Source organism: Puma concolor, chromosome B3, assembly GCF_028749965.1.
Source record: "Puma concolor isolate L17-30 chromosome B3, mPumCon1.1.hap2, whole genome shotgun sequence".
Lineage (NCBI taxonomy): Eukaryota > Metazoa > Chordata > Mammalia > Carnivora > Felidae > Puma > Puma concolor.
Window position 1 is genome coordinate 27,476,312 of NC_141672.1, and position 23,305 is coordinate 27,499,616.

A 23,305-nucleotide genomic window follows, 5' to 3' on the forward strand; every position below is an offset into this window, starting at 1 on the left:
CCCATGGTTTGTGAATTCGAGCCCCATGTCAGGCTCTGTGCTGACAGTTCAGAGCCTGGAGCCTGCTTTGAATTCTGTATCTCCCTCTCTCTCTCTGCCCCTCCCTTGCTCACACTCTGTCTCTCTCACTCAAAAATAAAAAAACACTAAAAAAAAATTTTTTTAAAACTTAAGGAAAAATTACAAGAAAAAAATTGAGTACTTTATTAATCCTGATACCCTAAAGCACTGAAAAACAAACAAACAAAACAAAACTGATGCCCTGAAATCCAGTTTGGCAGTTTCTTAAAAAGTTAAACGTAAATAATTCTGAAACTATTTTGTTTGCCCTTTCACATTTTTTGAGATTTTACATAAAGTATGTAAAGAAACAGAAAAAAAAAAAAAGTTAAACACAGCATAGACCCAGTAATTTTGCTCCTAGGAATCTGCCTAAGAGAAATGAAACCAGGGGTCCACACAAAGACACGTACTTGGATGTCCACAGGGACATCATTGATCATAGCCCCAAACTGGAAACAGGACAAAAGCCCATCAACTGCTGAATGGATAAGCACAGTGTGGCGTGAACCCCTACAATGGGACACTGTTCAACAGTCAAAAGAACAAACCACTGACACGTGCTATGACGTGGATGGACCGTGAAAACCTGTGAAGTGAAAGCAGCCCCGCATCATATCCATTTAAATGCAATTTCCAGAAAGGACAAATTGACAGGGTCAGAAAGCAGACGAGTGGTTGCCTTAGGGCTGGGAGCGGGAGCAGGGACGTACCGTAAACAGACAGGAGGGAACGTTGTAGGGTGATGAACGTCAGGATGATGGTGATGGCAGCACCACTTTGTAAATTTACTAAAATCAATGGGTTGTGTGCTTTCAGTGGGTGACTTTTAAGGCGTGCATATTGTACCTTAATAAAGTTGCTACAAAAACAAAAGACCCTGGTGGCAAACCATTCTGGTAGCAGGAGAGGAAATGAAGGTGATATCCCCTAGCAAAATGCACTGTCGTTGCAATAAAACATCCAATGCGACTTAACCTATGTTAATTTTTCTCTTTTTTTTAAAAAAAAATTTGTCTATTTTGGGGGAGAGAGAGAGAGAGACAGCACAAGCCAGGGAGGGGCAGAGAGGAGGAGAGACGGAATCCCAAGCAGGGTCCACGCCATTAGCTCAGAGCCTGATGTGGGGCTTGAACCCATGAACCGTGAGATCATGACCTGAACCGAGATCAAGAGTCAGATGGTCAACTATGCTCCCAAGCGCCCCTACCTATGTTCGCTCTTTGAGCCCGTCCAGTTCTAAACTCGAAGAGCAGTCAGCTTTAACTGGGCAATCACAATCCTAGGAGGATAGTGCTAGCATCACGCCCATTTTACAGATGAGAAAACAGGATCAGAATAGGAAAGCACCTCACTCAAGGACCCACAGCCACCAGTGGGAGAGCTGGGACGGGAACCCAGGCTGATTCTGGAATCTGTGTCCTTTGCTCCTGTGCCCTATCCCTTCTCCCACCCCGCCCCCGCCCCTCCCCAGCTATTCACACCCCCAATGGCTCTTTGGCCCTAGGAGAGAAGCACAGCACTGCTTGGACAAGCCAAGCCAGGATGCTCACCTTCCTCAGCTCACTGTAGCAAACACTACCTTTCATTCAGGTCTGCAGGGCCAACGCTGTGAGGAGCCGCCCTAACCACTAAGCAAGAAAGGCCCTGGTTTACGGAAGCCACACATTTCGGTCAGGCAACACCGAGCAGGCACCAGCATCAGTTTCTGTCTGCAGCACATGGTTCCTAAAGCCTGTCTGGAGTGCGTTGGGGTTCAGCAAATGTGAGCCAACAATCAGGGACAGAGATGACCTCAGGTTCAGCGACAGGCCTGCCCACGTAGATTTCTTGCTTGGACTTTTCATCGGCGCTGCAAGTTTCCAGGGCGTGTTCCACGCAGGGGTCCGTGCCGTGGGGTCCACTCCCTCCAGTGACACGAGCATTCCCAGGCCTCCTCGGCCTCATTCCGTGGCAGACAGAGCTCATGGTTTCCCTCTCTCTCAACGTAGCAAGAACTGTCCTGCTTTTTCCAGGCAGAGGCACCAACAGGCCACACAGCGGCTTGAGTTTCCCAAAGGCTGCCCGGCGAGGCCGAGGAGACCTGGAAATGCTCGTGGCACTGGAGGGAGTGGACCCCACGCCCCCTGATGCCCTCTCTGCGATACGCCCAGGCTCTGGGTGCAGCCAGACAGAACATCTGCTCTCCCCTTGCCCCCCCCCCCACCCCATGCACGCTGACCTGCCAGCGTCTGGTCTGCACATACTGTCCTCTCTGCTCAGAACACCGTGCAGTCTTGTCATCCACTTACCAGTCTTGTCATCCCTTCGCCTTCTTCAGGTCTTTGCTCAAATGTCACCTTCTCAGTGAGGCTTCCCCTAACTACTCCATTTAAAATGTATAACTCCTGGGGCACCTGGGTGGCTCAGTCGGTTGAGCATCCGACCCGACTTCAGCGCCGGTCATGATCTCGCGGCTCGTGAGCTCGAGCCCCACATCAGGCTCTGTGCTGAGAGCTCAGAGCCTGGAGCCTGCTTTGGATTCTGTGTCTCCCTCTCTCTCTCCCTCCTCTGCTCGCACTCTGTCTCCCTCTCTCTTTCTCAAAAGTAAACATTAAAAAATTAAAAAAAAAAAATCGTAACTCCTGATCCCAGCTTTAATTTTCTGCATCTATCACCATCTGACAGGCCATGTGTTTGATTTATTTGTCCATCCCCCCCGCCCCCCAGCAGAGGGAAGGGAGTGTGGCTTACCTAGTTCTCTGGCTGCAGCACCTACGACAGAGCTTGGCTAAACAGCAATCCAGAGCTCACAAAGGAACAAACTCCCCCACCAGGGCCCGGCCCGCGAATAGCATCTCTGCAGCTACCACCCAATGCCAAAGATGCCACGGGAGATTTTGTCAGAGACCAGCTGGCGCTTCTCAGCTGCTCGGGGGGTGACGGGAGCCCGCTGAGGTGCCCCATGAAGGAGGCAGCGTCCCTAGGACCCGTTCCGCGCCTCCCCGACGCGCCTGCAGAAAACCACACCGTGGGTACCTGTAGACGCTTATCCGTTCTGTCACACCTTTCGAGCCCTCTTCTAGGGAGGCTGGGCTGGGCGACACTGCTGGTTGGGACATAAGGAAGATATCTCAGAAGTCGGGTAAGAACTAGGTCGTTCCCCAGGACCCCTGAAATGCTGTGTAAAGGACGAAGCCGACAGGTGACAGGAGACTTGGCCACATGTGGCCTGAACATGACTCTCAGCCGGGCTCAGCTCATATGACTTAGAGCTGTTCCCCGCCCAGGTCATCTGTACCTTCCTGGGGCCGGGACGCTGCAGCTCAGCCGTGTTGAGAGGCTTCGCCCCCCCCAGGCCGGACAGAAGCCCTCTGCCCTGTGCTCACTCCACCGAAAGAAGGGATGCCTGGCGTGGGGGGCGGGGCTTGGCCAGCACGCTGCGAATTCGGCCTGCTGGAAATTCGAGGACGTTCCCAAGCTGGAGGCGGCAGAAGATTCCTTTTAACACAAGTGTTAAAAGTACAGAGGTGTCAGAGAACTTGGTTTTGAGTTCCAGCACCGCCACCAAGTAGCTGGATTATCTTGGGCAATCAATCTCTTTACCTCTCTGAGCCTCGGTTTCCTTATCTGTAAAATGGGATAACAAACATTCTGTGCTTCGCTGGGCGGTTGTCAGGATTAAGCTAGATGATTCGTACGTGCTGAACCCCGTGCCTGGCACCTGGTGAGGGCTCATGACGCGTTAGACCTTGCTGCCCCTGCAATCGTAAAGTAAAGGGAGGAAGGATGTCGACCCCTAGCCACTTGCTCAGGCTGGCCACAGACCTCCAAGGTTATCAGAGTCCCGAGGTGGCTGAATTTGCTAGTAATTAAGGTACTAGAAAGACCTTTCTCCTCTGGGTTTCAGAATGGTGCTCAAGAAAAACAAGCTTGGACACAAAGTTCTCAGTGACCATGGGAATTATTCCAAAGAGGGGCTGGCCGGGCTAAATGTGTGACTCTGGAAGAGAAGGAAAAGGGGCCCCAAAGCCACTAAATCCCTGAGTTTATAATTAACAGCCACACAGTCTCTTTGCTGGCTCTGGAGCCCTCGTGGCTCACTGGGGAAGGGCACTAGTAGTCATACAAAAATAACCCCCCAGTGGGTTTTTGAAGTGTTGAGCCTCTTTGTTTTACTGAATTTTAATGAAGGGCTTTCCAGGCTGGATGAGAGCAGCACTCGAGCTCCCCGTGGCTGTGGCCGAGGAGCGGGGCTTAGTCAGCGGCTGCCAGCCTGCATGGGCCTGATCCAAGGTGGCATCTAGGGGAGGCGGGCAGGGAGACGTCCCTGTCCTCAGATGAGAGGTCTTGGGGGAGAAAGAGAGAAAAACAAAAACAAAAGATGTCTCTGTTTAGAAAGAGGGCTGGGCTCTGCTCCAGATGTCGGCATGGTTTGCAAACAGGCAGCGATGATGCTTTGGGGGGCAGTGGAGACGAGCGGCTAGTATCTGAAAGGTCAGAGGGGGTCCCAGTCTCCCCGAGAGAGAGCATTCTGTGGGATGCTCGGAGCGGGCAAGCCGGCCGCTTCTAATGAGAGCTAGCATCGAGGCTCTGGGAGCCCGTGGCGGAAAGGAAGGGCGTGCCTGGGGAGCCCTGGGCTTGGGCTGCAAGAAGAAAGGAGAAAGGGGGGGTGCTGTGAGAATAGCTCCCAAGTCCCGCTGTGAGGAATGGTTCGCCTTAGCGTGCCCCCTTTTTGCCGTCTCCTCAGCCAAGCTGCCCGACAGCATGAAGGAGACAGTAAAATTTCACTAACATAACTGAACATCCGCAGTAAGAAAGGCGTCCTGCCAGGCCCTCCCCGGACCCCGGCGGGTAGCGGCTTGCAGCCTCCCATACCCCTGCTTCCAGGTGCTTCCAAGTAGACAGGTGCTCCCGGGAAATGCTGTGGCCTCTGTGAACCGAACACTTTCTAGAAGGGGTGCCATTCCTCTCCCCCTGAGTCTAGCTTTCCCTCATGCTCTTCAACAGCGGGGAGCAAACCCGTCAGACTGTTTAAAAGCTGCCCTCCTCCACTCTTGACGAATCTTTCCAAGAGGCTGCTGGAAAGAAAAGGAAGAGATGGCCACAGCATAAAGCAATTTATTACACTTGAATGATCCAACATGGTCTACTGAAAATAAGCATTTTTATTACAAAATATTCCATACAAAAATGCTAAGCTACCGGCAAGCTTCTTCAGCTGTAGGCTTATCGCGTTTTTTCAAGTCCGAAGCAGAAATTACTCTGTGCGGGGACAGCAGTCTGCTGACCGCCGAGGGCTCAGGTGTGCGTGGGCTGTCCCACGGGGTCCTCCTTCTCCGCCTGCAGCAGGTCCCATTCGGTGAGGAGCTCTGAGGACACCTCGGTGTACAGACGGTCCCAGTCCCAGCTGACGTCATCCTGCCCGGAGAGGCAGCGCTGGGTAAGATGGGCCTTTCCCCGCGGTCACAGCCGACCTCCCCCACCCTTCGGCCTCGGGGAGGCAGAGCTCACGCTGGGGAGCCGGCTGGTCGTAGGGATGACGCAGCCCACAGGAAGGAGCTTCTGCTGCTACTGACCTCTCGGACTTCGTGCTCTGGCGCCAGGACTTTGGTGAGGAGCTTCAGGTCAATCTCTCCATCCTGTGGATGCAAGGACGCAAACAAACGAGCAAGCAAACAAACCGGCTTGTGTTTCCCCGGGGCGGGGGGGGGGGGGGGGGTTGGGGGGGGCGCTCCGGACACCTATGTCTTGCAAAGTGAGGAGGGTCAGGTTGTGTGTGGTGGAACTTCACAAACCGAGACCTGCAGAAATGCCTTAAAAAGAGGATAACTGTGAGTGGACCTCGTAGCCACTGAGGAATGAGGGAATGCCACAGCATCCTACAGGTTGGACATTCTTTGCAGGAAGGTCAACACCAAGAGGGCAGGGCGTGACAGTGCCGGATCTATAGGGCCGCGGTACCTCCTGATGCCGGGGGGCCTCCATGGAAGCAGGTGGGAGACTGGCCCCGGGACACACTGGGACAGGTCGGGCCCAGGGATGCCGTAATACCCGAGGGGAATGCTCCGGCAAGGGGACTGTCGCCAGGAGGCCCCAGAGACCCACGGAGGAGATGAGGCCCGGAGCCCGCCCCTCTGCGCAAAAGCTGCCGCACTCACCAAGGTCTGAAAGGCTGAGTACTTCATGAGGTCATTGTCCAGGTCACGGTAGGTCATCACCCGGTTGACCTGGATGCTGCAGGAAAGAGAGAAGGTGAGGAGGAATCCCAGGCAGGACGGGTTCCAGGCGGGCTGCCGGGCCACCATCCCCAGAGCCTCCCGGGCAGCGAGGAAGGACCAAAGTGGGAAGAATATGCCTAGTAACACGGGAACCCAGGCAGGAACCCATCACCAGCAACTTCCCGTCTCCACTCGGGGCGGGGGGGGGGGGGGGGCAGCCCCGCTGTACGCGGTATTGGGCATGTGTTCATTCACATGCTCTCCGCCTCCCGCCAACTCCACACCTAATGTAACGTACCTGGGGGGGGCTGCCACCTGCAAAGCGAAGTCTTCTTCCTGTACTTCTTCCAGATCCGGAATAACAGGAATATCTGCAACGAGAGGAGGAGAAAGAACTGTGAATAGGGAGGGATCTCGCCCGCTTCTCCATGTATTTACCACCTTCAACGTGCCAGCGGGGGGTAGGACGGATACTCAGACACAGTCTCTGGCCTCCGGGGTCCCCATCTAGGGCTGCGGTACTGAACTAGAGGTGTGCCTGAAACCAAAGGTGGGCTGCAACCGTTTCCGAATCCCAGGCGTTACCCCAGCCACCTGCTGGATTAGAACTTCCTGGGCGGGGCTCAGGATTCTGTACTTTTTCCTAAGATTTCTTTGGTGATCCTGTTGTACGCTCCAAGTTAGGAGCTCTTGGAGTGGCCCTCCCAATGAGAAATGTAAAGAAATGGGAAGAGAGTCCCCTACTGTACTTGGGGAAGTTTACATTGGAGGAGCCCGAGAATGAGCCACCTCATGACCGAGGTCCACCCGTGCATTAGCTCGTCGTAATCCCTGCAATCATCACGGCCGTCATGGCCCTGAGCCTGACTCTGAAGGACATTTCACACCTAATGAGATGAAGCGGTTCCCCAGCGGTGTCCCTGGGCTCAGTCTTGCCAGGTCTGATATAATAAAGAATGCCGATTCTAAAGAGGACACGTCTCTTGCCGGGTCATGGAGATTTCCCTTCTTCAAACTGTACATGTGAGACAGACGTCCAGACACAGGAGGACATCTCGTTCATTAGTCCAACAGAGTCACGCGAGCAGAGAGGCCGAGAGAAGCAGAGAAGCAAGTGGCGACTTCCCCAAAACAGCCCCTCTTGTCACGGGGACAACCTAACGCCCTAAAGAAGTATTTCCTTTTCCAAATGAGCATCACTGACTGGTTGAGGGGTTTTCTTTGTTTCAACCGGTCGGAGTAGAAAAAGAGAGGGGGCAGAAAAAAAGGCCAAGTGGAGAGATACCATCCTAGAATTCCCAATCCAACCACAAACATCAAGAGGAAAAAGCCCAGTGAAGACTGAATAGTGAAGAAACTCTTTGTTTTTGCTTCCATGGACTAAATTCAATTTTATTTCATTAAAAAAAATTTTTTTAATGTTTATTTATTGTTGAGAGAGACAGAGCATGAGTTGGGAGAGGGCAGAGAGAGAGGGCGACACAGAATCCGAAGCAGGCTCCAGGCTCCGAGCTGTCAGCGCAGAGCCCGACGCGGGGCTCGAACCCACGATCTGTGAGATCACGACCTGAGCCGAAGTCAGACGCTTACCCACCGAGCCACCCAGGCGCCCCCAATTTAATTTTTAAATATGTTTTTTTAAATTTTTTTTTAACATTTATTCATTTTTGAGGGACAGAGAAAGGCAGAGTATGAGTGGGGAAGGGGCAGAGGGAGAGGGAGACACAGAATTTGAAGCAGGCTCCGAGCTGTCAGCACAGAGCCCGACGCGGGGCTCGAACTCACGAACTGCGAGATCATGACCTGAGCCGAAGTCGGACACTCAACCGACTGAGCCACCCAGGCGCCCCCCCAATTTAATTTTTAAAAGACATGCAGAGTCATTCCAAGAACAGCTGGGAAGACCCTTCTGCCACTTTCAGACTATTCATTATTCAGACTTTGCAACTGCTCTGGTCCAGCTAAGCCTGAGTATATAAATGTCAACTCCGAGCCTGGTGTCTTTATTACGGCCTCCGACTGCAGAGCTACAGATGCCGTACCTGGAAAGAGAGGGAGGAGGTAGGCAAGGGAGAGACGGAGACACAGAAAATAAGACCGAGAGTTAAAGGCAGTGATTAAAAGAATCAAAAGGGCTTAAGAAAAGGAATGGCTGAGAGGGGAAATAAAGAACACTCACACACCACCCCCAAAATAACGACCCATGTTCGGCAAGACCTCTGTTCAGAAAGCAGCTGTGGAGGGCTTAGATTCTGCCTCTCCGTCCTGCTGAAGAATTAGACGCGGAGTCCTCTAAGATTCTACCTCTTATGCTAATAGGAATTTTGCCTTCTTGTTCACTCTCGCTCTGCGTGATTAATGCCGTCCACGGTGAGAGCCGCTGACAGCACCGTCCCTGAGCCCGGGCCGAGCGGCGGGGCAGGGAGGAAGCTGGCTGTGCCACGCGCCATCAGCACTGTGACAGTGTTGGAGCGAGCCAGTTAGCTGCCCCCGGCTCGCCTCGGTGTGGAGCCCAGCCTGAGATGAATATTCAGAAGGTGGCAAGAGAAGGCCCCACGCTGGGCTTAGGGCTCAGGACGGGGTCTTCCCCGAGTCCCCTCTCCCTCCACAGCGTTAGCATTTGGGTCCTGTCAACTCCGCCCCGCTCCTCCCGGCTCTGAGGAACTGCACTTCTGCCCAATGTCCACTCCGACTCCTCACGGGCTTCCCTCCTCGTCCCCGCCCCCCTCCTCCAAATGCGCACAAAGGAGTGTGGGGCTGGCCCATCTGTGACAGATCAGAGGTCAGCCCGGGCCTTGGCAAAGGGGCCTCTCAGAGTGGCACTGGTGAGGCCGGCCACACAGTGGGATTTCTCTCTAATTGGAAGCCCGGTGCCCAACAGAACCCGGTGAACCGCCTGAGTGGGACAGAGCCAGCGATGACAGCCAGGCTGAGGCAAGCTGGACCATTCCGGTGCGGTGACAGCTTGAGCCAGCGCAGCAGAGTCGGGCCGTCCAACTCCCGGCCCCCGTGGAACAGGTGGCCGTGGAGCCGGTTTGGGGCAAACTTCAAAGGACTTCACAGTTTTACAGTTCCTGATTTACTATCACAGACAAGCTTTCATGTGTATGTAACTTGTTCGGCCTTGCTCCTTCCCACCTCGTCTTCCCCTAGAAGATTTCAGAAAACGGACTTGCGAAATCCGCTTCTTCACAAAAGTATATACCGGGAATGCTCAGTTATGGCCGCTTGGCCTGCAAGTCTGGACCGGTGACCCAGTCTGGTTCAGGACCCCAAGCGTGACTCTCGGAACGTTACTAATGTAACACTGTATGTCAACGGTGCTCAAATAGAAGACAAATTTCTAATAAAATGAAATAGAAAGCGCGTGATTTTTAACAGAGACGGTAAGAGGAATACAGGGGGTCTGCTCTAGCGCTGCTGAAAAGCTACTGCTATTTTGAAAAAACGTAATGGTTCTATTGACTTTATTCTCCTGTTCTTCTGCGCTGCTAAAAGCAAGAAGAACATGAACAGAAACAGTGAGTGGGTTAAGTATATGGGCAGGACGTCCATCCCGTGGTTAAGACGCAGGCTCCGGAGGCAGGATGGGTGGCTTCCAATCCTGGCTTCCCCACCTACCAGCTGTGTGACTATCCTCTCCGTGCCTCAGTGGTATCATCTGTAGAAGGGGGAATTTCACCTCCCGCATATGGTTGTTACAAGCATTAAATGCCATCATCTTTACAAAATACTCACCATACAAAATGCCAAACTCTGCTCCGTGCATAATAAAGATTCTAGAGCTATTCTTATTCGCTTAACAGATAAAGTGTTGAGCCTGCAGAGAAACTATATGCTCTACCTTCAGCATCTCATTTACTCTTGCCCATTTTGCAGGCGAGAACAGTGAGGCTCAGCAAGATTAAGCAGCTGGTGTGAGCTGAGATCATCAATAACGGACAGCGCCAGGTTTCCGGCTCCGTCCGACTGCAACCCATGAGCTCATCCTCGCCCACTCGTGCTCTCTTTGCAAATGAACAGTGCCTTCAAAGGCACTCGTAGAGCGGAGTCTGGACGGCTTTTACTCTAAAGATTCAACAACCTCTGTTCTGGTATTTCTCCTGATTCCCATCACCACAAATAAGCTAAGTCTCTCCCTCGCCATATGCCCCAACTCACCACTGCCTCAGCAAGGCCAAATGGAACAGAATGGAAAGAGCGCAGTGACACCGGAGCCCTGGGGACTCCTCCCTGCGGCCCGTGTCTTACTGAACTGGCCCCATGGAGGTGACTGAGCACCTCAAACAGTCTCAGAAAAGGGGAGCAAGGCAGGAGGGCTATGACCTCACACGGACCGCCACCCGGACACAGGCCACCATCACGTGCTTCTCTTTCCCAGCTCCGACTCCTTCAACTGAACGGGTTCTCTTTGCTCTTTGCCCTTGCTCCCCACCTCTTCTGTTGGCCATCTCTCCTGCCTGTTCAACCTGCTTGTCTCCCCACGTGTCACCTGGTTAGCCGCACGTGGGGAAACCGCATTTGCTTGTTTATTCGTTCATTCGTCCAAGGAACACTGAGCATCTGAAAGGTGCAATGCCACGCGGTGCCAGTAACAACAGCAAATAGAAGACAGTCCTTGTCTTCGTGGAGCGCCGGAAAGTACCAGGGCCGAAACAACTAATTGTCTTATTTTTCGAATGTAAAATATCATATGTGGTAACAATTCAAATGCTCCAGAAAAGGTTAAAATGAAAAACTTCTTATTCTTATGTGAGCCCCAGTCTGTCTCCCTAGAGGTGCTATTAACAATTTCTTGTATTTACTGAAAAGAATGTGTACCTACCGCAGCACACATGTCCTTTAAAAAATGTTTGTGAACAGGATCACTTTACACATGCATGGTTCTGCAACTTGCTTTCTCTCCCCTTATCAATAAATGTACTGTAAATCTTATTCTTTTAAATGGCCACCTAGGATTCTATTGAATGGGTGCTCCATAATGCATTTAATCTGGTTCAGAGATCTCATTTAGAACTTTGGAAGGTGGGGTGGGGAGTTGGGGAAGGTCTCTAAATGAGGGACGACGCAGCTCAAAGCCGAAGGACAGACAGGATTAAAGCAGGCAGGGACGGCAGGTGCAAAGGCGCTGTGAGGTGAGAAGCATCTCCCAGCACTGAAGAAACTGGAAAAAGGCCAATGTCGGCGGCCCAGGGGCCAGGGGAGAGTGATGGGGCGGGGGGGGGGGGGGGCGGGGGGAGGAGAGAGGGTGCCTGGTGGCAGGTGAGGAAGGACCTGCGTCGACCAGCCAGGAAACATGGACTGGGTGTCTGCTATACACAAGACCTTCTAGGGCACATGACAGGAAAACCAAGATTGATGAAGCATGGCAAAGTGGCAAAAGGAGGGACCACACCTTAAAAAAAAAATAGTAATACAAGCAGAATCAGGAAAATGTAAAATCCCTTCCTTTGTGACTCACCTTGGAATCCAACAGGTAGCGGCCACTGTGTGGGCAGAGTACAGGAAATTTGCCCTGGGTCTGCCCCCTAGATGCCCCGCTAGCAGAGGGCAGAGAGCAGTTCCCAGTCACTTCTGCATTCCCAAGGACTAGCAAACCAAGGGACAACCGAACAGAACCGAATCAATAGATTCTCCTCCCATCTGAAAGTCACACACAGGGACGAGCCGCGTTGATCTGTTTCGTTCCAATTATGCTGTAAGTGCTACCGAGTCCATAGTTGTCTATACACGACACGGACACAATCCTTGGATACTTCCTGGATTTGATAACATCCTAGCAAAGGTTCTGCCTCACTTGACAGCTGCAAGGCCTGCCTGGGAAGGGCCTGTGTCTGCACAGGAAACAACGGATGAGTGGGCACAAAGTTACAGAGGAAGACTCACTCATATTTTGGCAGTATGGACCACAGGGCTCCCATCCCGAGGCTGGGTCACACTGCTCTTCACTAACCCGTGTTTCTTTCTGTTTGGACTTCTGGAGTGCTCCCCTGTATCACTCCACCTTCTGGAAGCCCCCAGTAAAGGTCTGTCAGTGCATAGCACCAATCGTAAGAAGTTACTTCAAAGAGACAGACTGCCAAATGGGCAACTCATTACGATCCAGAACACCCGTCTGCCAACAGATCTACCCAACAAACCAACTACCGGATGAAACCACAGAAATGAGGGGTGCTTAAATAAATAATAGAAACATGTGGGAACATCAGCAGGATCGATTGCAACTGGTTTCAAAGATGTGAGAAGCTGCCATTTGCCCCGAAATACATTCGTTATGGGTAATATCATCACACGCACACACTAAAAAGCTAACTACCCAGTGAAGTCCCAGAGGGCTCCTTTTCAGCCCCTGTGGCCTGACAGTAAGAAGCCAGCCTGCCTCGTCCAATAAAGCTGGCTCCAGATCTCTGCGATGCATTGTGTGCGAGATGGCCCGCGTTCAAACCCCGGTGTCGTTGGCCTGTTTTGGTACAACTAGAACAGAAAGTGATTTTCGAAGACTGGACTCAGCACGCAGCATACACCCTGAGCATGACTCCGACTCTTTACCTGGGATATAAAGCTAAGTCCTGCAGGAAGAAGAGAACAAAGGGGGCCCCCTAATCCAGACCCTGGGTCCCACCCGGGAGCCCCTCTTCTCTGTGTCCCTTGAGGTTTTTGCCGATTTTCTTGTTTGGAGATTTCTGAATGGGATTTCCTGGTCGCATCCACAGGCGTTTCTGGAGAGCTCCATTAAAGTCTCTTCTACACTCTAGCACCTTCTCATCTTGACCTCTTAGTGAATGATATAAGTGGTTGGCCTACCTTGCCAGGTTCCGCCGGGTGCCTTCTGATGACATCCGTCCCTCTCGCTCCATCCACTAACTGAGCTCCCTCTGGCAAAGGCCCTGCTTGGTTACATGCAATCTCTTCCCCGAGCTGCTCTCCCACTCGGCGCACTGGCCACCACAGAGCACCCAAAGGCTCTTCATGGCTCATGTCCACCGTCCATAGCCAACCTCAATATCTAATCCACACGAGGGGGATCTGGACATACTGCTTAAGGACACCGCAGAGACAGTGGTCCACACAGCCCCTAATTCTGTGCCCAAAGTCAAAAGAGCTCAGCAGAGCTCTTAAGTGAAACAATGTCCATGTTTTCGGGAGACGGCAACTTGAAGCCAGAGATCATTATAATTTTTCTCTGCAGCTGCAAAACTTTGTTTTACTGAATGCTGTTACCTTCTGCATCACGTATGGGGAATTTTAAACAGGCAATGGAAGAAGGTCTGATTGAAGATGAAGTTAAGTGAAAGAAATTGGTCTCATTTAGCACATGACAGGATTCATCTGTGTTCCCAAGTCCACTGAGGTGGCATCATGGGCGTTCCATATTCATGAGCTGCTGCGACACTGTGTCCCCTCATTTACAAAGAGCCGTGTTCAGCAAATTCTGTCCCTGTGGACACTCTGTGCATTTCATGGTCTTGTCAGAGAGACATCAAACGCTCCAGTAACCAAATACCAGAAAATGGCTTTAATTAGTGGATCTCAATCGTATAAATAATTTTTTTCTAAGTGAAAAAATGGGGAATTTTTTAAAAGGGAGAAGAAAAGGGGAAAGCAGTAGGCAACAGGCTTCAAACACCAGAAGGAACAAGAGAAAGAGACGGTCTCAGAGGAGCTCCTGAGCGAGCCTGGGCCCTGCAACCGTCGGTCCCCCGCACTCCCCAACTCAGGGTTCGAGGGACAAAAACAGGTCTGCGGGTCCCCACAGGTCCGCTTGATGAAGACCTGTCCCCTGTGACTTCACCTGATCGAAGCTGGCCCGGCCCGGACTCGTTACTGGCAGGGGAGGAGAGAGGCAATGGACACGGCAGAAAAGAGTCGGGAGACTGGGACGTTCGCTGGAGACCCGCACCTAAAACGCCGAGAAATACACGGCAGGGCCAATGTCTACTCTGGCGCTGTGCACGAGCAGGTCCCCGGGGAAGCGTGTGACGGAGCCTGAGGTCCTGAGGTGCTGAGGTCCTGAAATGCCTCCACGTTCCTGCCAAACTGCATCTCTCTTCATGTCGCCGGGCAAGGAGATCACAGACCTCACGAAGATCAAAATAGCCGATTGTTCCTCACGGCCCCCCAAGCTGTGGTGGCTCTCCTGGCGGACTACAGTTTGACGACGAAGGCTGGGACTGACTTTAGTTTCCGAGACAAACCGAGCCCCAGCACGCCGTGGTGCTGGCCGGATCGCGGGCAGAGGGGGCGCTTCGCTAAGAGTGGCAACGCGGCTCGTGGTACGTCGTGGTGCGTGAGGGCCGGACCTCTGGAGCTGTGTTCCGGTACCCACAGCGGGATGGTTGCACATTTCGCAAGGAGCCATGAACGCAACACCCCAGAATGAGATTGGCCGCATCCCCCCACCCAAGTCCACGGTGTGCTTACAAGATCGAGCCTTCCGAGCAATTCAAAGGTAGTGCTCGTGAGCACAAGAGTTCTCTATGGAGAAAGATACCATTCAGCCCAGGAGCCCGACACGGGGAGGACCCCGCTGCCACCTGCTGAGGTGGCCCCCAGGGAACATCACACCCACCGGTCACTGACAGTTGAAGGAAATGGAGGACGATGAACAGGAACGCTCCCTGCCACTCTGTGAGCTTTCGGAGGTCGCTGGCGCTTCCAGCTTTGATCTGTAGAGATGTGCTAAGGACAAGGAGGGGTAAAGGACTTTAAAAGCGACGAGGAAAAAGTGGCTGGAAGGAATGGAAACTGAGGAACTTTCCACTCTCTTCAGTAAGGCCCAAGATGAGTGATACAGTGTTAACGTGACACAGAGCGCCTTCTCAGAGCCGCCCGTGGAAGTAGGGACGTTAGAAACCAGGCATATCTGATTCTATTTCATCCTCTTCGTGTTACATTGAAAAAAACAAGACAAACTACACTGCTTTTATTCTAAATCCTTAGGTTTTCTGTTTTTCCTTATATATATTTATTAAAAAAATGCCACTTTGATCGGTGCCACCCGTGACACTCCCACATACGGAACGCTTCTGAGCGGTTCCCTCCGCGCGAGGCCACTGCTGGTGACAGCCAGCTGGTTTTGATCACAGCCATTCCGAATCGGATTTTCATAAGATAGATGAGGAGTCTTAGTGCTGCTCTCTCTCTTATCAGATGAGAAACAGAGGGGGAGGGGGAGAACGGGTCCTGAGGGAACAGCGCAACAATCAAGGGCTGCGTGGTTCTTTCTCTGTCCCTCCGCTGCTGCAATTTTCAAAGGCGTTTGCCTCGGGCACTTTTAAATGATGGTGTCTCAATTCTGTAATCATCTTTCAAGAGCTTTCTCTTAAAGGGTCTTTTAGGTAAACCTAGTCCGTCAACCACACTTATGGACTCAGGAATCACATTCCCAGTGTGTGTCCTCCTGTGTGTGTATATATAGACGAATAGACACACACACACACACACACACACACACACACACACACACACACGCGCGCACACACACACCAACATCTGTGAACTTTGAGAAAACTGGCAGAACATAAAGCTACAGAGTAAGATCTACCATTTGGCCATATCAGGTTCATCTCTTACTGGGGTAAGAGAGTCAGGCCCCCGTTACCTTTCCCCTAGATTTCTACTATATCTAATCCTTCTTTTTATTTAAAAAAAAAAATTTTTTTTTAACGTTTATTTATTTATTTATTTTTTTAAAAAAAAATTTTTTTTTCAATGTTTATTTATTTTTGGGACAGAGAGAGACAGAGCATGAACGGGGGAGGGGCAGAGAGAGGGAGACACAGAATCGGAAACAGGCTCCAGGCTCTGAGCCATCAGCTCAGAGCCCGACGCGGGGCTCGAACTCACGGACCGCGAGATCGTGACCTGGCTGAAGTCGGACGCTTAACCGACTGCGCCACCCAGGCGCCCCTAACGTTTATTTATTTTTGAGACAGAGAGCATGAACAGGGGAGGGTGAGAGAAAGAGGGAGACACAGAATCTGAAACAGGCTCCAGGCTCTGAGCCGTCAGCACAGAGCCCGACGCGGGGCTCGAACTCACGGACCGCGAGATCATGACCCGAGCCGAAGTTGGACGCCCAACCGACTGAGCCACCCAGGAGCCCCTACCTAATCCTTCTTTAGAAACACATTTCCGTGTGTGATATGTCAGAAAGAAAAGACTTCTCCACCTGAGGGCTAAGAGGGGAGCTAAGTCCAACCTCCGAGCATAAACATGCCTGTCCCTTCCCATCTCCCCTAAGCGACACCTGGCTGTCAGGTCTGCACCCTGGCCATCTCTCTGGGAGAACAGTCTACAGCTATCCCAGGGCACAACTTGCTGTGTTTGGGTCACAAAGACGATCTGGAACAACTCCACGACTCTACCTGTCTTTGTACACGCAGGGAACATGATGCCTATGTATACAGTCCCATCTTTTGAGACAGACCTCCCAGAAAACTGAGCCTCTATTTCTTTCTAGTCAAATAAAAATCTGAGCTGTCTACAAGCTCCCTCCGGCAGTAGTTCTCAGCAACACGGCCTGTCTGCTGCATTCGGGCCCTTTGATTCCTTATTTGTCCGCTCCCCTCACAATTGTGTGAAGTCCCCATGCCCCTCCCCGAAAGCTGGAACACTGCTTGCCGACACTTCTCCCACGGTCTCACAAAACTAAATGCGATTAGTTTTGTCCTATCCCGATCCTGTCTCCTGTATTCAACTGGGACAGAATCCAAGGAGCTACAGAATAAATACCTTGATCTCTATAATGATTTCAGGGAGATTTAGCTCTCTTTTACTTTTGTCAGTGGTTAACGTTGGATGATTTATTATTAATCACATTCCCCTAAACTGACTATAGCATGACAGAGTGCTGACGGAGCTTTCTCTCCGTGTGTGTTCCTGGAGGAAGGTTAATACAATGCGCCTCATTTAAAGCACGTGCGCACGCATGGCACCAGGCTTTCGTTTCCATTCTCCTATTCTGCCTCTTCAGATGGGCACATGGAAGCAGGCTGTGCACAGGAACAGAGGAAATGGAACCCAGAAAAGTCACTGTCAGCCACGTTTCAGGTAAAGACATCCGTGACTGTAAGTCTGGAAAGTCTGGTGAGACCTAGAGATTTTAGGGCACCACGCGTGGCGTAAAGCACCCAGTCCCAGCTCTGCCAACAGAGCAAGAGGTCCGGTCAAGACACTGGGCTCTGCTCTGCAGCTGGATGCGGGGTAAGGTAGGACGTAACCGAGCTGACAAAGCAGAACTAAGATCTGCTGAAAGCTCAACTCGGTTCTCACAGACGCCCCTGCCTTTTGGGGATGCCAGGAGAATATAGCCAAACCAGTCTCTCCCATGTTTGTGGAGTCAATTTGTAGACGCCTACTCTATGGTAGTGCATACTTTGCTTAGGGTAGGATCATGGGACCTTGAATCACCTCCTGCAAATAAATAAGTAAGTAAGTAAGTAAGTAAAAGCAACTTCTCTGGCTGCATTGAAGAAATTTCTGGCAAGTTCCATGTGACCCCCTCTGGTGTGTCACTCACTCTGGGCACCAGCACTGGCCATACCCACATTGGAGAATAGAGAAGTTAACCCTGTGGCCTCTAGAGTCTGTATCTACTAATGCCCCCTTTTTCTTTTGCTGCCAAGAACGTGACTTCAACTGCCTATCAAGGAAGAACTGAATTCCCAGATTTCTGGTCCACAGAGTTGTACTGCAGGGTGCGCCAGATTAGAAATCAGGAAACATGGGTCCCAGATCTGCCCCCAATTTGCTGAACTCAGGCAATTACTTATCAACTCTGGTCCTAGGTTTCCTTATCAACGAAGAAGGACTATTCTATCTCTAAGACAATCTTATTCTGGGGTGTCCATTACGATGTATCTCATGGGGGCACCTGGGTGGCTCAGTTGGTGACGCATCCAACTTCGGCTCAGGTCATGATTTCACCGTTCGTGAGTTTGAGCCCCATGTCGGGCTCTGTGCTGACAGCTTAGAGTCTGGAGCCTGCTTCGGATTCTGTGTCTCCCTTTCTCTCTGTCCCTCCCCCACTCATGCTCTGTCTCTCTCTGTCTCTCAAAAATAAATAAATGTTAAAAAAAGAAACAAAATAAGTAAATGTTAGAAAATGAAAAAAGGAATATATCTCATGATATATATACATATATATGTATATGTATATGTACATATATGTATATATATTGCCCAACCAACTCTTTCTGTCACATTTGGTTACAGAGGAGTCTTTTCAAAAGTTCCAGCCATAGTTGTGGCCTACAGGTAGAGCACAGCAAATCTTTTGTTTAGAATCACTGTAATAAAATTCGTTTTCCATAATGCAATTAACCTGCACAGATTCCACCTGCAGCCCCATTATGCCCTCAGCCCACACCATGATTCAGCACCCTTGGCTGGGGCTTCCCCACGTCCCATGCAGTCTTTCAAGTGTCCATGTCTCTGAGGCGTCAGTCTGTCTTCTCTGCTATACCTCAAAGGGGCAGGTTGGTGTGAAAACAACAAACATGGCCCTTCAGCCCCAGGAGGAGCCCTGTGGGGCCTTGGTTCTCACAAACGTCCCAAACACCCGATACACCTGCTGCCACCCGCCGAAGCCCAGGGAAACCTCCAAAGCAGGTTCTCCTCTCTGGAAGACTCAGCACGGGCACAAGAAATCATCATCTAAAAGCGATTTCCATGGAGTTGATAAAAAACGAAGCATAACAAGAGAGGAACAGTCAAACCTAAAGATTCTGTTTCATGTCACGGAGCTGTACGAGCCTGGTCTCTTCTGCTTATGCCTGTCAGCCGGGCCACTCCTGTAGGCGAAACCTGAGCGTGGGAGGGTCGGCAGAGCCGAGGACACAGGCCGGCAGGCTAGTCTGAGAACCGGGGTGGGAAGGGATCTGCAACAGGGGGCTAGAAAAATGAGTGGAGACTAGCTTCCTCAATAAGCAGGATTGAGACACCAACCCGATGCTTCAACAAGGACGAGGACGGCTGTGACAGCAGAGTGCTCGGGAGTCCCGAAGACCACGTCTGCAATCCAGCTCCACTGCCTACGAGCTAGCGGGGCTGTGCCGGAGCAGCTCATACTGGCCTGTAAGAGCCAACGGCTAAATTATCAGGAATACTGCCTGCAAAAGCTGTTACACGTAAACATCATTAAGGACTAAGTTATACACCCTCATAACCAGATAAATTATATTAAAAACAAAGGCAATCAATAGTCAAAACTCAGCACTTCCTAAATTTTACATTTCACTTTATCCATGCTCCTGTGATAATTTCTCTCTTCTCCACCTGTAGGGTAGAACCAGGGTCTACTGGTGTGCTCCTGCCCATGTCTTCCCAGCTCTGTGGTCAGTGATGTCCTTCTGGGAGCCCGAGACCAGTCACGGTGGGGATATTGACACCACAGAAATCGGCAAACACTAACCCCGTGAGGACTTTGCTCCCCTGGACAGCCAGTGGTCGAACAGTAACCAGCACATCGCTGCGAAACAGCCATGTGACTTCTGTGAGCGGCTTCACGTGCCAAGGCTTCCATTTCCTCCTCTGTACAGGGGTGATAATCAGTGTCTCCTCCGAGAGCCGCCGTGAGGGCCACTGCAGGTAAAAGCACAGGGCCTGGCTCGCAGTGAGCACAAACACGAATTACCAATACCGTTTCCCACGAGAATGACTTTTCTCTTGGGGTGCTGGGGGGACTCCATCGGTTGAGCATTCCATTCTTGATTTTGGTTCAGGTCATGACCCTGAGGTTGTGGGATCGAGCCCTGTACTGGGCTCTGTGTTGAGCATGGAGCCTGATTAAGGCCCTCTCTCTCTCTCTCTCTCTCTCTCTCTCTCAAAAATAAAAAAAAATTTAAAGAAGAGGCTCTTGGGTGGCTCAGTTGGTAAAGCGTCCAACTCTTAATCTGGTTCATGTCATGATGTCGTCGTTTGTGAGGTTGAGCCCTGCACTGGGCTCTGTGAGGAGCCTGCTTGGGATTCTCCCCCTCTCCATCTCTTTCTGCCTCTCCCCCACTTGCTTGTGTGCGCTCTCTCTCTCTCAAAATAAATAAACTTAAAAAAAAAAAAAAAAAAAAAAAAAAGAATGGCTCCTTTTCCAAATACGTTACCTCATATACAGAGACCAAAGCGGAGACACAACAGACATGACAGCCAACCCTTGCACCAGCGAGTACCCCCCCGCCGCTCCCCACCCCCCCCCCACAGGCCCCACCCCTGTGATGCAAATGTTCGGCTAAAGGAGTCCCTGCTTGGGTGTGTGTCAGGGAAGGGTGGGCAGGCGTGAGTTCAGGAAAACCTTAGCGTCCACTTCTACTGACTCTGAACTTAGAAAAAACAAATAGATTTTAAGGAACGTTATTTAATCAAAAAATTAGTGCTGACTGTAATAGTTTAAAAAGATTAGGGAGGCAAAGGAAGTAGGTTTGGGAACCAACTAAGAAGTCCCGTACGCTGAATGCTGCCCTAATGGAACGTTCTTACTAAGCAAGAGAAAGGAATTGAGATGTCAGGGTTCTAATTTATCTGTACTTAATTCTTTCCACTTTCTCTTTCTCCACATTGAAGCTGTGCAGGCTCGTAGCAGCTCTGCTGTTTGCAGAAGGGACACAGAGTAGGGGGGGAAGATTAAGCAAGGAGTGAGAAGCAGCCCAAAAGAGAGATGGGAAGCCCAGGGTAGGCGATGAATGGGGAGAGGGGAAGACAGGGGTGAGGGCGCGCCAGCCCTCTACAGATGGCATTTTTCTAATTCCACTGACAGTCCAGCATCTCACATCTCATCCAGCCTCATTGCTTGGCTGTGTTCAGCCACTTTTACCTATTTTCCCTGTTGACATGGCCAGAAAATTGAGCAATTACCCTTAAACTCAGAGCTCTCAGATCATCCAGATTGCTACACTTACAGAATTAAGTCCCCAATTGCCCCTGGCTAGAAGTGGCTCAACCCTGCTGGTCCTTTAGGAATTAAACACTTTTTGGTCGGCCATAAGGATTTATTATTCCCAAGGTTTGGAGGTATTCGATTCTGTCAAAACTGAATCCGAGTTGCAAAGAGCACAGCCCTCTCCAGTGGGGATGAGATGGTGGGAAGAGGCAGTGAGAATTCTGCCCACGGTCCTGGATCACGCCAAGTTGCAGTGGTTACATGTGAGAAAGAGCTAGTCCCTTCTTTTAAAGCTCCTGTTTTTAGAGACTTTCTACTTGTGAAAGACATCTTTGGGGGTTCTCAGGTTCCTTCCTAACTCGACCTTAACTCTGAGACAAACTATTTGAAATGTGAGTCTGTATCTAATTGTACTTTCAGAAGTTGTTTCACCCTGAATATTATCCATCTTTTCTAAGGACAAGAAAATGCTCTTCCCCATTTCTGTGCTTCTCAAAGTTCGTCTTCAAAGCTTCGCACTCTGTCCAGAGTTCACTTTCTGAGAGCTGTGTTTTGGAGCTGGAAACCCTTCTGGAGTTGGGAGAGGTGACAAGACTTTGCACCTGCAGTCTCCTCTACCAGGGTCCCCCCAGCCCCCTGCTCGCACCCTCTTCCTTCTGGTTGAAGTGTAAAAACCACTGCTTCAGGGTGGCCTTCCCTCAGCACCCAATCCAAGTCAGGTTTTTGCACTATTCTCTCTCATGGCGCTCTGAGCTCTGCCTTTAGTGGGCTCAATCATCACTTGTCCTTACTTATCTAGTTGTGTGACCACATTTGCATAGTTCCCGTTTCCCTGACCAAGCTACAAACAGTAAGAGGCCAAGGACCGCGCGTTTTCTTCACCACCACAGCCCCGGAACCCAGCCCTGAGTACCGCAGAGTAGGTACTCGACAAATGGTGGTTGAATGAATGACTCACCCAAAGTCACTTGTAGAGCCTGGGTTCGATCCTATTCCAGATCTGATGTTCTTTCTTCTAACACCACACAACCTTCTGTGACAGAAGAAGTCCGAACGCCTTAGTGTAAACCAGAAACTTGATTCCAAGGATCGGGATGGATAATTGTGCCACTAAAGGATGGCCATCTAAATAAGAAAGATAAGTGTGGCCATCCTACAATTTGGGGACCCTGGGGTCATTTGGGGGCTCTGGCTGTCCATCATTCTCAGCTATTCTCATACTCATGACTCCCAACTTCCCTGAAACATTGTGTCAACTCTTGTGAGTGATTCCACTTGGAATCAGCAAATTAGATGAATGGCAATCTCCGAACTTCATTAAAGGCAGTTTATATGGGACACTGAAAATCTGTAGCTGAGAACGGACCAGAATCAGGCCTTTGCTCTGCAGAACCAGCTCGTCTTGCCAGGCCTCACCAGGAAGGCCCTTTGCATTCTTCTCCTCCTTCAAACCCTGCCTGGCCTTCAGGACCTACTGCTCATTCTTCCTTCCTCCTCAAGCATCCTCAGCCCACAGGGATTTCTTTGTCGCCTGAACTGTGGCCCTAATGGAAATCATGAACACAGCAACCACCACTGGCTGCCTCTGCCGTCCAGTATACTGCTGCTGTCTTAGTTCCATAACGCTTCTCATCTCTTCTGTTTCGTCTTCCCAACGAAGTTCTGCGTTCCCGTAGAGCACAGCCCTACAAAGTCTGACGACACGTTTGCAGATCACTTGCCAAAGGCCTAATCCAACTTGCAGGTGCATTTTGTTCTGTTTATGAAGTGATTTCAAAAATTCTTTGTCATTTTCTGAAATACGAATTTGAACTTTCAGGCTATGCCATCTCCTCTCTAGGTTTACCACAGGCCCCCCCATCCTTTACTGTCTCACATGTGTGCTGTTTCATGTATCTGTCTGGCCCCTCAGGGTATGCAAGCTTGTGGTCCACCACGGCCTTGCAAACAGTCCCGTGCAGGACATTCTAGCTAACCAGCAGACTCTAAACCACCTCCAAACGTCACTCACTCCCGTTTCTCATTCTAAAAACAAATCTTATCCTAAAAGCCCCTTTCTTCTTCTATTTTCCTGCTCTCTTCCTTGGAAGTCTGACACATCGATGGAAGAAGCATTTCTCTTCTCTCCCTGGGCATCTTCTCCAGGGAAGAAGAACACGTACCCAGAGCTTGG

At 50.9% G+C, this 23,305-nt stretch overlaps 1 protein-coding gene across 3 annotated transcripts in view; it reads right to left on the reverse strand.

Moving 5' to 3' along the window:
- Positions 1–5,144: 5,144 nt before the first annotated feature.
- IFT43 (intraflagellar transport 43) overlaps positions 5,145–23,305 on the reverse strand; it is an 85,534-nt gene continuing 67,373 nt past the window's right edge. For all 3 annotated transcript variants that reach the window (XM_086709236.1, XM_086709238.1, XM_086709237.1), the window contains exons 6-9: positions 6,559–6,631; positions 6,201–6,276; positions 5,619–5,681; positions 5,145–5,460 (exon numbers count right to left, since the gene is read on the reverse strand). In XM_086709236.1, coding sequence (XP_086565362.1) covers positions 5,341–5,460; positions 5,619–5,681; positions 6,201–6,276; positions 6,559–6,631 — 332 coding nt within the window. In that variant the 3' untranslated portion in view covers positions 5,145–5,340. The remainder of the gene's footprint in view (positions 5,461–5,618; positions 5,682–6,200; positions 6,277–6,558; positions 6,632–23,305) is intronic.